General features: G+C 51.5%; 1 protein-coding gene across 2 annotated transcripts in view; it reads right to left on the reverse strand.

Moving 5' to 3' along the window:
- SMOC2 (SPARC related modular calcium binding 2) overlaps positions 1-14251 on the reverse strand; it is a gene marked incomplete at both ends in the record, with an annotated part of 153489 nt that overhangs the window by 106244 nt on the left and 32994 nt on the right. For both annotated transcript variants that reach the window (XM_082855438.1, XM_082855437.1), the window contains one exon: positions 1836-2007. In XM_082855438.1, the coding sequence (XP_082711564.1) occupies positions 1836-2007 (172 nt within the window). The remainder of the gene's footprint in view (positions 1-1835; positions 2008-14251) is intronic.

Genomic DNA, 14251 nt, shown 5'->3' on the forward strand with positions numbered 1-14251 from the left:
AATCCTTTTGATTTAAACTAAACTTGTTTTTAGGAAATAACTTTTGTTTTTACCTACTTCTTCCTTATCACATTTTTTAAAGATTTTTTTTGATGTGGACCATTTTTAAAGTCTTTTATCGAATTTGTTACAATATTGTTTCTGGCCTATGCCTTGGTTTTTTGGCCATGAGGCACGTGGGACCCCAGCTCCCCAACCAGGGATGGAACCTGCACCCCCTGCATTGGAAGGCGAAGTCCCAACCACTGGAACGCCAGGGAAGTCCCATCCCTTATCACACTTTTTGTGTCACAAATTTATGGTATGAAACTTCTTCAGTGAGGTGTGAGAATCCCACCCAAGGGAATTATCCAGAAAACAATGAGGCTGGATCCAAACACAAATAAGCTAACAGTGACATCCCCAAAAGGCCATCTGCGCGTAATTCCAATTGACCGTCCCTGTGCAAAAGCAACCCACCATGCACTCTGCAGAGCTCGAAGTGGGAGGCCCGGGAGAGCGACCTCAACTGTGGGACACAGAGGCCTCTGGTGCCAATGTCCACCCAGACAGATGGACGGCCTCTGGCCTCTGTCTAATGAACCCACCACAGACACCCACAGAGACTATGGCCAACACAGAGGCTTAATATAGCGGCTTCCTCATCGCCCTCCGACAGAGTGTTTGACGGGAATTATCCTCCTAAAGGGCATTTGAGGGGGGTTCTCTAAAGGAACAGGGCACCAAAGAGGATCGTAAAACTCAAACTTTACCGCCACCTCCACAGCACCTGTTCTCACAAGCTAAGTCAGCACAGGCCATTGTTTCTAGAAGGTTCTCTAAAAGGTGGATCACCTGACACTTGAATTCATTCTTAGGTCACTTCTCATTTCTCAGCACAGATACCCGAGGTGTGTTACAACAATCAAGGCATAAAGTTACATCCAAACTTTTCTCCGAGAGACGTGTTTAGGGCACACAAATCAGACGCGCGTGGGAGGCGAGTGCTGGGCTGCCCCGACGCCTGTGGGCAGAGTGTCCTGCGGGGTGTCAGCGGGAGTGGCACCCACGTCCAAGGACCGGCAAAACTCTGTCTTTGTCACGTAGAGCAGTGGCCCCAACCTGTTTACTTAGGATGTGTCGCATTATGAAAGGAAGAGCAAATTACTCAAAACCTGGCCAAGCACGGAGTTGAGACAGTACCTCTTCTTTCTTTGGGCAGATTGTTGGCGCTAACAGCTAAACACCGCAGAACACTGTCTCAAGGGTGTTTTAGCCTGTGTGGCTTTTTTTCCTAGATAATAAGAAAAAGAAGGTTAAATCTCTTTCTGAAATTGACTCTATCTGTGCTTGAAACATCAGTGTGTTTTGCTGAGTCAAGCCCTTCATTAATGTGGGAAGCATTTCAATGTTTTGCTCTAAGCTGCTTGTTAACTCCAAATCTGCTTCTTAGATCAGGAAAATTGAAAATTACAAGTGTGAAATCAGCACCCCCCCCCCAAAAAAAAATCACTGAAAACAGCACAGGTGCTATTACACACTCCCCACAGGCTGAAAGGTGAAATGAGAAGGAGTTGGAAGAACCAATAAAAAAAAACTGGTGAGAATAATTTTAAGAGACTTTGGAAACATTCTGTGAAACCCTTGGATAAATTTGTGTCATGATGTCATCAAACATTCTAAGAAAAGAGAGCATTCAACAGGAAAAAAATGATTCGGAAATGACTCTTCTCACTACGCGCTCTCAACATAAACCCTTGACATTTTACGTAGAAAACCTTAGCCAAATGAAAATAAAGCACATGGGTGTACACTCCAGTGACTGATTCTTGAACAAATGACCGAAAGCAACTTACCTTTGCAGTTTCCACGGTAAGCAATCTCTAGCCGGGGGTCTTTGCACTTGGCGCGCTGAAATTCACAGCGAGACAGGAAGGTCCTCCCGTCCGAGGCGCAGAGGGGTTTCTGGGTGGGACCCCCGCAGTCCAAGCTGCAGTCCTTGTCCTTGTCTTGGTCGACTCTCAAAAACTTGGAGGAGCAAAGAAAAAAGAAGCCAGACATCTCAAAGAGTGTTCGATGGAAAGCATAAGGCTATCTAAGGCCACTTAGTGCCAGGGGATGTCCCAGACATGGTGGGAAGCTCTGAAAACTCCGACCTCCGTCCGTTTCACACATCTGGATAACGGGTAACTTCTCTGCTCGGCATCTGGTGGCCGAACCCCTGAAGGCTCCACCACTGGCCTGGGACGCCGTCCAGGTCTGCACGGGGGTGCACACGTTCTGCGTACCTTTAATAATCTGAACAGCAATGTTTCTCTTTGAGTTTGTGAATTCAGTGCCTGGTTGACTCCTGCATTCACCAGGTTTTGCGATCACCTTGGAAGTCGTGGGCATCAGAAGTGCCCTGCCGGCCTGGAACTGGGGGGCAGTCTCTCCCTGTCGGACAGTTCCACACAATCTCACCTCCGTCCCAGGACCCAGGGCTGCTGGGGTGGTGTGAGCACGGAGCCCCTGCCCCAGGGTCCCCTCCGTGCAGTCCCCGTTGACCGCTCTGGGGTCCCCATCCTCTGACGGCCCGGACACAGGGCTTCAGAGCTCGCAGCATCTCCCAGTGGGGCTTAGATCCGGCCACCTGCTCCCACACCTGTCCTCCTTGGACCGCTGATGGTGCGCCCTGCCCACCCCCCGGGCTTCCCAACCCCCCGTGCGTCCCACCCTCTGTCCTGTGTAGGCCTCCTCAACCCAGACGGAGCAACAAACAAGAAGATGAATCCAATAAAGCTTCAAGCTTTGGGAAGTGGCGCCATCGCGAGCCTTTGGTCCCTGGAATGTCACCTGCCCTTCACAACGAGTTATTAAAGGAAAGAGAGAAAACCCCGAGCTGTGGCTACTACTCAATACTCCACAGCAGTGTGTAGAGCCCTGGGCTCTGTGTATGTCTGAACAGGTTTATTTGGCATGTTTGCCCTGGTGATATTTACAGGGGCAGAGCTCTACTCACAGCAACCCCTCCCCTGTCCCAGTCTGAGCTGGAGGAAGAGAGGGAATGGACTTAAGCAAAATTGCAGGGACCTCATCAACTTGTTCCCTCATCAGGAAGAGACAGAAAGGACATTCTCAAACTCAGGGTGCTTCGCTCCTTAGAAAGATACCCACAGTCTCCCCTTGCGTCTCTGAGTGTCCTAGCTGGCGATGTGGAAAGACCTACCGAAGCTGAGATGAAGCCACAGGGGGAGGAAGGCCCCAAGGGGGGACAGTTGTCCAGGGAGCCACATCGCTCCCGGGGTCCAGGCGGGGTCCTCACAGCCCCACCTGGGGTCCTGGGGAGGAAGGGCTGCAAGTGCACCGTGGCAGGGAGGGTGTGACGGACAGTCCCTCGGCGTGTTTGGTTGGGAGCTGAGGTGCCTGGCCATTTCCCGGATTTCTGGAGAAAGGCTCCAGCCAGGAGGCAGGTCATGGGCGCCTGGAGGGGGACGGTTCTTTGTTCAGTGGGGCCCCGGGACACAGGAGAGACATTCTGCAGGCTCTCATTTTTCCTAAGAAGTTCACTTGCTAAAATGATCTGTGCTTATTTTAACCAAGAGGCAAGTGAAAACAGATCATTACCTTTCCGAGATTTCGCAACAACAACAAAAGTGTTCTTTTACTAAAAATGGGTAAAGCAAGGCCATAAGTACATTTGATTGAATTCTGTCACTGAGGGGTTTCAACACCTTGTTTGTCTTTCCCCGAAACTGATTCATGAGAATCAACTCTCCGGCCACGATGGTACACCCCAGGCAGCGGCAGCTCCCAGGAGACAGGAGCGCCCAGAGCACCGCACCTGAGGAACTCCATCCGCGCGAAACACTGCTCCCTTACAAAGTCACTGCCTCACCTCGTTCCTCTCCTCACAAGCATTTGAGTTTTTGTAGACTTGCTCTTATGACTCGCAGCTGGCCTGGAACAGAGCGGTTTTGTGCAAGAGAAAGAAAGATAGACAGAGACAGAGGCCACCAGGGGAGCAAACTTGACCGTGCAACATCTCGGGACCTCCGCAGGCCCAGTGCACACAGGAGCCCGCCCAGAAGCAGCTCCCTTCCACTTTAGATGACAGCCTGAAATAACCTAAATCCTGCTAATTTTTGTGTTTAAGAGGTGGTCTGTTTGTATTTCCTGAAACCCCAAGCGAGGAAATGCGGATGACTTAGGGCAAGACGGCGTAATTATCATTTCCTCTAAATGTAGAGACGCAGCCTCTATTTTTTTTTTTTTAAAAAGCTGAGCATTCAGGCGCTTGCAATGTGACCATAACCCTCAGTAATTTAATGATATAGAACAAACAGTGGAACTGCTCCTTCTCAGAAATGAGGGGATTCACACTTTCTGCAGGTTTCTCCCCCTCCCCGTTTTTAACAGCAATTAATTCCAGGGGAGACAGTGTACAGAGGAAAAGGAGCTTTGAAGGGGGCTGGATTCTTTGCTAAACAAAGCCCTGGAGGGAAAATAAAATAGTCCTATTCTAAAGAATTCAGTGTTCACTAAAGAACTGGGTTGAGGGTCTTCAAACTAGTTCAGATAAAAGGCACTTTGTCAAATTTAGAAGGAAATCAATTACACCTTGAACAACACTATTAAAACAACGACCTCAGCGTCCCAGGGCCCCGTCTCCTTTGCTTTCACGAAGCAGGGCTGTCTGCACAGGTGCCTTGCGGGGGAGGGGCAGAAGGAAGCTAAGGGGGTGCATGTGCAGTGCCTGCCTGGAGGTCATGCGACTCCTGCAGTGGAAACAGTAGGTCAAGTGCAAACGGATTAAAGATGTGATCCGTCTTCTGCTTAATAAATGCATGGGTTTAAGCAGGAACAAAATGAAAACATGTAAGAAATGGGTTAAAACACTCTTAATACGGATGAATTTCTTCACTGTGATACTGATATCTGATTAGAATATGGGATAACACATGGTATGGGTTCACATTAAGAAAAACACTTCTGAATTACATAATCCGGCAGCTGTAAGATTCCCCAAAGCGAGAACCTTCTAAATAATGAGCCACCGGGAAATGAACGTAGCTTCCAAGTAAGTGTGTTAGCGTGACGCGAGGACGAGGCTCATACGCTGGGGGTGAGATGGGTTAGAACCGCGAGGGCGTCTGGGGCGTGGGTGAGTCTGGGGGGTTCGAGAGAGTAAGTGATCTGTACCACGGGGGGAAGGTGGGGACACCGGGGACACGGTTATAAACACACCTGCTAAAGGGCAACTTCTCCACTTTAGAGGCTAAGCTTTCACTGATTTCAGGAAAGAGTTCCCTGCTTTCTAGTGGAACAGAGAACCCGAACCTACGACACAAACGTGGAGATGGTGTTCTAGAGCCTCGAGCCTGAAGCTGAGACGTTTGAGTGAAACACAGCTGCTGCCCCTCATTCACCCATTCATTCACTCATTCACCCATTCATTCATTCCCTCACTCATTCATTCGTTCATTCATTCCCTCACTCATCAATTCACTCACTCATTCATTCGTTTGCTGGAACCAACAAAAGCCAATCGTGCGTGTTTTACGAACGCTCTCCTGCAGTATTTTAATTGTCTGCCTCTTTTTCACACTCTTTAAGGACGTTGTATTTCTAAGGTAGATCAAAAGTCAGGTCCAGCTTGAACTGAACTTGTTCAGTAAGTGTTGAGGGACAGCCCTCTGCCAGGCTTTCTCCTGGACTCCAGGAGGGGCATGGGGTAGGGTTCAAAGGCGGTCCTGTCCTCACAGAGCTTAAGTTCCGGAGGGCAGCAAACACAGCGCCACAAAGCATCACGACAGCATCTGGGCCAACGAATAACTACCGTGCGGTGCAGGACGACGCACGATCACCGGGTCACACGAGGCAGAACAGTGTCCGAGAGCCCTGCGCGAGAGCCTGCTGAATCTGGTGTGGGCTGTGAAAACGCTCCTCAAAGAGACCATCTGAGAAGACTGGAAAAGCCCAGGAATGAGACGGGATGTGGCCTGGAATCCCAGGGCACAGATCACCAGAAGCAAATCAGGAACAGTGACGTCATGCAGGTCTGCTGTGGGGTCAGTCTGGCGACGGGCCTACAGACCAACGAGCTGGGAGGCACCCTGAGGACCGGGGAGGCTCAGGGGTGCCAGGGGTCCGGGTAGCTGGTCCCCTTCCTGCCGCCAGAACTCTCCCAACCCTGTGTTCCCCTTGTTACACACAGATGACGCCAGCGGACGGAGTCTTCCAGAAAGCAACCCACTTAGTACGGTTCTCCAGTCCCTTGTAATTAACTCGGCCCAGTTGCAGCGTTCATGGCGCTAACCGTAAACCAATGAAAACTGGATTCTGCCGCTGCTCGATGCTACTCAGGACGTTTAGCAAACGCCAAAATTACAAGAGTGTGGTGTCCACTCGGTCTGTTCGTCTGTAAAACGGGAGCAATGACACTTGCTCTGCCGACTTTGAGGTAGCTGTGAGAATAACTAAAATAACGGGGTTTACACTGTGGAGAACAGGATGAAGACAAGCGCGGGTGGGAAGGGCGTCTGTCCCCCAAGGGAGCTGCCTCCTTTGCAAGGCAGGCGTGGCACCAGGAGGATCGGACCCCAACAGAGACGGTGGGATCGGCTCTCCCTTAGGTGCCTGTCCCCGCCCCTGCCTTCCCGACTTGAAAAACAAGCCAGCAACGTGAAGTGAAGACAACAGACTGTGGGCCTGCAAAGGGGGCTCTGTCTTAGCAAGTTTAAGACCCTGAGTGAAATAACGCAGTGAGATAGCAACGTAGTGATAACGTGTGTCACCACCATCACTTTGGGCCTCTTTGGGCCTTTTCGTTGTATTTATGGGACATCTGTAGGAATTTAAAAACCAAGGGCAAACTATTGGGATGAATTTGTTTAGGTTTTATGACTAGATTAAAGCTATAAACCCAATAAAGAGACAGAGAGTGGCCAACAGTCTGTGCTGGAAAATGCCAGCGTGTGTGGCAGGTGGTCTGCACCGCAGGGCTCAGTGGTCAAAGAAATGGCCTTGACTTTGGAGACGGGCAGCTGGCTGTGTGACCTGGGACGGTCGTCCTTTTAGCCCAATAATCCTTGGCTTCTTCATTTGTGAAATGGAGGTGGTAGCACTGTTGCCTGTTGGGAAAGTGAAATGAAATAGTGCAGGAGAGCATGCTTGGAGAAGGCACGCAGATGTCACTTGAAATAAGCTCTCCCAAGCAGGTATTCAAACACAGGGCGAATTCGCGCTGGTAAACCTTTACACGGCCATAAAGGTTTCGAGTCCACGGTAGGAGCATTAAGCGACCCTCCCATCTATGGTCATTTTCAAAACGAAACTGCGGAGCATGAAGTAGAAAGGGAGCTCAGTTAGGTGGTCAGGACCAAGAAGCAGGTTTTGCAGGACGATGCACAGAGCGAGGGAGGTGGGCTCCACACGCAGGGTCCATGGGAAGCGGGTGCCCGTGCCCGGAGAGGGGGCCCGGCAGACGGGCCGCAGCAAAGGCTGCAGGGACCCCACGGAGGACCGGACACAGGAGAGTCGTCCACCGCGTGTAGGGCACAAAGACAGCCCTCCCAGGACTGAGAAAACCCAGAGAAATGCAGCGCCAACAGCCTGGCAGGGAGTGACCCCCGGGGCACACAGGCCGTGGCGACTGTTTTCTTTATCTCTGGGCTGCCTTCGCATTTCGTTTGAGTGGACATGAGACTTTCTATAAGTGTTTTCAGGGAGTCCTTGCTCGCTTCGGGTCCCAGACCCAGCCTCTCTCTGGTGCTCTGGCCCCCGGTCACCGTTCGCACGGCGGGCTTTAGTTCCTGGTCCCACAACCGGGGGCAGATGCTCGGCTGTACCTCCTGCTCTGCAAACCTCGGCTCTCTCCCCCAAACCTTTCTTTTTTATTTACTTTCCTTCCCTGTCTCCACACCAATGTTAATCTCAATGATGAAAGCAGATCTTTTTTCTCCTTGTTGGCGCATCGTGGAGCTAATTCAAGAAACTCCCGGGTTCTGATTGCTCCGGACTCCAGTTTATCGGAGAGTCAGTAGGAACGTCGTTGTTCTAAAATTCTTCTTAATAAAATACCACGTGGATAGCGCTACCTTAGTGCAAGAATTATCTTTGATCCTCACTTGAAAATTACGTGACAACATTCGACCGTTACTTTTACAGTTCGGAGGTGATTCGTCTGCAGAAAGTGGATTCTACAAATGCCTTAAAAACTCTGCAGTGGAGCTGAACCTCTGCTCATACAAGCCATGCCAGTTCTGAAGGTGTCACCACCCTTTTGATGACTTGAAGATGCGTAAGGAAGGTTCACAGGACTTGGGGCAGGCACTATCTTCATGAGTTTACCTACAATTAAGTGCCCGTTCTCACCCAGGACCCCAAAAAGAACCAGGGAATAGGCAAAATGGATGTTTAACAGCTCCATGTCTTTCTCAGGCTACAGCTCTGTGAGACAACGCACATTTGGGACATGGGAGAACATTACAGTGGACCCTCGACCGATCGCGTTAGAGCACCTGGGACCACAACTCCTTCAGGGTAGAGACGGCGTGTGCTCATCCACGAGGCCTCGCGCCCCATCACCGCGTCTGGTCTACAGTCGGTGCTCAATAAATGTTCATTGTCTGAGGAGCTGTCATAACATGACCAGGTGGGACCGCTATGGAGTTACCAGGGCACGTGGCAGGGAAAAGAAGATGTTTGAACTAATAGGTGTAGGGATTCGGGACTAGTAAACAGCAGAGGCCACGACAGATATTGAAACTTCAGGACAGACATCGAAACGCTGGCATTCTCACTCTAAGTGTGTTGGGAGGGACACGCCTGCCCTACCACCTGAAAGGCCCGTCCCCCATCGCCACCCCCTGCGCGGGCGCCGCTCTCATGTGTGTTTCAAACACCCCCAGGCTGAAGTACACAGAGATCATACAGACGCCCTGTCTGTGTCTAAAAACAAAAGCGTAAATCAACCAGGAAAATAAGTATTAAGCTCGTGTCTGACTCCATTTTCCAAAGCCTCCACTCTACACACTGCAGTTGGCCACGTCACCGTCGGCTGGGGGTCAGCCCCAGGGTCGCTAGTCTCCACCCCAGATACGGTGCCTGGTACATCTGTGCACACGGACAGGGCGTGGGGATGCCTGGGGCCCTACCGTGCTCTGCGCACCAGCCCTTGGAGAGGGGCCTGCAGGTGGCATCGCTGACACGTGGCCGGATGACAGGGAGAGAGACGCAGAGCTGGCGCCTCCGTGTGTCCGGACGTGGCCAATCCTGTCGTGTTCTGTCACGACACGTCGCTCATAAATCCCCTGACAGCCTCCCCGTCTCTGGAGCAGTGAAACGCACCGCGCGTGGCCCCCAGCCCCTCCCTGCTATCCTTCCCTTGGAAGATCAACGCGCTCCTTGATGAGGTGACGTTTCCAAAGGCATTCAGCCAGGGTGTCTTTTTTAAGGCTCCTTCTCATTTCAAAGCATTTAGAGCAAATTACACTAAAGTACATGTTAGAGAATATTAAAGAGACCTGCAAAGCAGGGGCAATTCATCCGAAAGCAGGGACACCAGATAGCTGGCTTCTCAGCCAAACCTCAGGAGACGATGAGCTACAGGGTGGAACCGTTTCCACTGAGGACAGAACGAAAGGAGTAAAGCGGGGACCAGAAGGACAAACCCCGCTGGAAACAACAGGTGGAAATGTCGCAGTGAGACGGTCTCGTCTGCTGGCCAAGCAGGTAGAGAGAAACTGCTCCCTGGGCGAGGAACCGGGACGCGCCACCCAGTCTCCAGCGCGCTCACGCCATTTCTACACTTTAAAAGTGAGAATGAACACATCGCATAAGGCCAGGGGCCTCTGATCTCCCAATAGAGACCAGGCAGAGTTCAGTTCCAAGTCTACATCCAAGCTCTGATGAGAACTGCACAGCATCCGGAACATCGTCTGCATCCTCAACCACACCCCAACCTCATCTTTCTTCCTGTGTTCGTTATCTTGCCCTTTCTGGGGTGAAACGTATACCCAAGCACAGTGTCAAAAGCAAGGATGTTTAGCTGCAGACCGGGGTCATGAGAATCAGGACGGTCACTGGTCTGGTTCCTGCAGGGTTTCCCCACGGGTCCAAGCACAAAGCAGGTTCCTAACAAGGGTCTGCTGAGTGAAGGAACAGAAGGGAATGAGCCCTGAGAGCCCTCTGTATCTGGAGGCTGGACTACCTCACCGTCCAGCACTGAGGGACGTGCACGCTCCGTGCTGGGCCAGGCAGAGAGGGGTCCCCAGGGAACGAGGAGGCACAGAGAAGACCCTCCCTCCCCCATGTGCCCCTCCATCCGTCCACACAGCCACAGCCCCAAGGAGAAAGAAACCCATGGCAGGAAGTCTGACTCCCTTTCTCTGTGGAGATAAGAGCCGGGTGCCTTTGGTCCACACGCCCTGGGGGCAAGGGCAGAGGATGCCCCTTTAGCATGCAGTGTCGTCAGGGCACCGATAAAGACACGGAGGGTCCCAGAGGACACCAGCCCCGCTGCCTCATTTGACCAAAGAAGAGCTGGAGGCTCGCCGTGGAGGTCACCCAGCTCATCCAGGACAAACTAAAACCAAGTCCAGGGCTTCGGGCCCGGGTCCCTGCTGTTCACTCCAGTCATGCACGGCTGTGAACACGACCCGGGGGTCAGGGCTGTGTCTTCCTGCCCCAGGGCACCCGCTCCAAAGGCTTCAACCTGCACCCACGCACAGTTCTGAAAAGCAGCCTTGGAAAGGCGCACGGAAGAGGGGCTGGAGGGGTGCCGTGGGCACGCCCCCTTCTGCCCTCTCATCTCTTTCGCAGGTTTCCACCCCCTCCGGGCCTGCGGGTGGTTCACGTCAGCATCTGCACAAGTGGAAAATGGCCTATTCCCCCATCACCTCGGTTTACACGTTACAACAGATTCTTCACATTTTTAAGAGGCCCTGTTTATGTTAGGAGATAGCCAAGGCATGGGGCCTTCAAGGGGAATTCTCTTCCCAGGTTTCTGAAACGGACCATCTGCATCTCCCGATGCTGGTACATCACTGCTCAAAGCTGTCATCGTCACTGAAGTGCACGAGCACAGTCTCGGAGACTGGCAGGAACGGGCTGCCGGCGCTCCTGGGGTCCATCACCCGACGCCCTCGGCGGGTGTCTGTATCGCCCTCTCCCAGGTGCTAACGCGGGGGGGACAGCTCTCACCCTCATCTGTGTGCGTCACCCAGACACAAGGTATTTCGCTGGTAGGACTTGAAGTCCAGCGTCAGGTAGCTCACAACTTGCCCTATGTTCAGTTCAACCCGAACCTTGGAACGTGGGGCACCGTCCACGCGGAGACCGCCAGTCACACACAGCTGCTTGCCCTGAAATTAATTCAAGTGAAAAGGAATTTAAAATGCAGCTGCTAGGCCGCACTGGCTGCGTGCACGCTCTCAGCACCCCCTGGAGCCCGGCGCCGGGCAGTGTGAGCACACGCCTGTCATCACCGGCGGCTCTTAGACGCTGCTCTGGAAGCAGTGAGGAAGGGTAGTTCACTTCCTAAACCCCAATTTTTAAGTGACCAGTGGCAGAAAGACAAGTCAATATGCATTCCAGGCTACAGTATTAATGAGGCAAATACAAAATGCTGAGAAAAGAATCGTTTTTTTGAAAAAGTCATCCTGGAATTCACACCTTTAATTAGAGAGGAAAGATACATAAGGACAGGAGGAGGAGAAACTTGGAGGGAAGAGAGAGGATCTTGAGGGACCTGAGAGGTACAAGAAGATGGTGGTAAAGAGCGGTGGGGAGGGGCGGGCCGGCAGTCGGGGGGTGGGGATGTGTGACCCTCACACAGGCCTGAGCTCCCCTCCCCCTGGGGGGACAAATTATTGCCCAGGAAAAGCCCAAACTGGGGAGGGGGTGACGGAGGGGGCAGGGGGAGGGGAAGGGTGACGTGAGAGGGGCCCTGTCCTCGGGGAGGCTGACCCCTGCCATGAATAATGGGTGCGGGGACGCCGGGGTGAGGTCGGGGATCAAGGGGGAAGAGACCACCCTCTGTCCCAGGAGGCCCCTCGGCCTTTTCCAAACTGGTGTTCCCGACGGCCACCTTAGCCCATCACAAATGTCTGCACCGCTCTCCACGAGGTGCTCAAAGCATCCCATGCTTTCCAGAGAATTAAACGTTCCCAGGAGACAGGATGACAAACGGGCGGTTTTCAGAGGAGAACTCAGAGCCCTGGGAGGGACCCCAGCCATGCGCCTAGGGTCAGGTGAAGACAGCCCGGAAGGGCGAGGCCACCAGCAGATGCCAGACAGAGAAAAGGGCCTGGCTGCTTCCCCGAGGTCACTGCAGCCAAGGTCGCAGCCGTGGGCTCCCTTCCAGGGACGGGAACCTGCAGAAAGAGGGGCCAGGAAAACAGGGGGCAGCGCTGGTCCTTCCCTTCACTGCAGCATCCTGGATTCCGGGGTCCATTCAGAGCAACAGAAATCCCTCCCTGCCTGACGGGAGCCTGTGTCACACACGCAGGCCCGGCTCACACACACACACACACACGCCGGCTGCTGATTTGGGGGTCCCGGAACCAGTGCCCCCATTCTGGCGGGGCTGACCCCTCTCCTCCACCCCTGCTGGCTCTGTCCCGGGAAGGGCTGCTCCAGCCTGGAGCTCTACCGCCTTTGGGCGAAAGAATCACCGAACATCAGTGTCAGGAAGCTACATTTGTCCATTTATGTCTTCCCCGGGAAGATCTGTTGAGCTCTGAGCAGAACACGTCAGAGGCACTGCTAATCTCCGGTGTACTCATAAGGTTTTCCCACCTTTCTGACAGTGAGGACGTGTTCACTGACCAAAAGGATTCAGATGGGTTCTCTGACCCTTGCAAAGTGCTTCAAGGAAAATCCAGAGAAATGTTCTCTAGGTGTTCAATTCAGAAAAAGAGTAGAGGGAAGAAATGAAGAGACCCACTATTTTTATGTATTTCTAAGTGAATTAGCACTCTGTACCCCTAAAATCTCCTAATTAGAACGAGAGACAGGATTACCCTGGTGCCTTACTCCCTGCTGTCCAGCTGCCCGGTTCCAGACCCCGGAGTTGACCGTTTCACAAAGAATAAATTCACTCAGAACGCTTAAGTGGAAAAGCTACTCTTAATAACATCTGGTATAACTATTGAACAAACTCGCCAAGATTTCAACCAACACGGCTGGAATAAACTCAAACCAAGAAAACAATGAGGTTTATAATGGAAACAGAAACAAAACTTTAATTTAGGATTGCTCCAAAGGCATGAGAATGATTGCACACTCCTAATACTCTGAAGTTACTGAGTCCACGGCTGTTGACATGCAAAATTCCAGAAAGTGGCTACTGCACAGGATCCAATTCCTTCAGGAGTTCTCGTCAGAAAACACAGAGGGGCAAGAACCAGCGGAAACAGCAGCACAAGGACCGCTTAAAACCAGAAGACATGTCTGATGAAAGAGACGGTTGAAATAGATTTCCTCAGCTGCCGTTTAACCAGAAAAAGGAAACTAGGATTTATATATTTTTTTGAAAATAAATTATATCCACATTGGCAACTTGCTCATCTAAAGCTAATTTTAATGAGCCAGGATTTAATATACCTGGAAATTTGATATTAATATATCTAACTATTATCAGTTTAAATTGTAACACTAATACAGGACCAAATCTTATCATAACGGGGTCCATGCGACAGATACCTTGGCCTTTATATTTTGAATGCCATTTTCTGAACAGGACTCTTCCTTTGGTTCTGGAAACCTGTCACTTACTTTCAAGTTTGTACACCATTCACCAAACATTTCCCTCCATCACTGTGCAAAGCTACACCACTTCTTGCACAAGGTAAGATTATGAAGTAAAGGGAATTGGATTTTTAACAAATCTGTACCAATAAGGATGAAAGTTCAAGCCCGTTGTCCTTCAAAGAGGTCACTTCTGAGCACATCCAAATCTCCCACTGGTTTAGTTTTTGTTCAAATCTGTGAAGTCTTCCTTCAAAACTACCTTCACGCAAAGTTATGAAGGACTCAGGAAGATTTCATGCCAAAACACAGAGAATTTTCTCCTAAACAATCTCATTGGAAACTAACAAGCCCTCAACAAGCAAATCAAGAAACCTCCCCTCACTGTGCAGGTGGCGACACTGAACCAGAGAAAGACGATGCCGTTAGGACACTGTTTCGTGCAGGGAGGAGGGAAGGCCAGAACACACGGGTGCCTCTTGCACTGCCCACATTTTGTCCTACGAGACAACGTTATCCCTCAAAGTGTCACTGACCCCAC

This window comes from Leucopleurus acutus (genome assembly GCF_964270905.1).
Source record: "Leucopleurus acutus genome assembly, chromosome: 15".
NCBI lineage: Eukaryota > Metazoa > Chordata > Mammalia > Artiodactyla > Delphinidae > Leucopleurus > Leucopleurus acutus.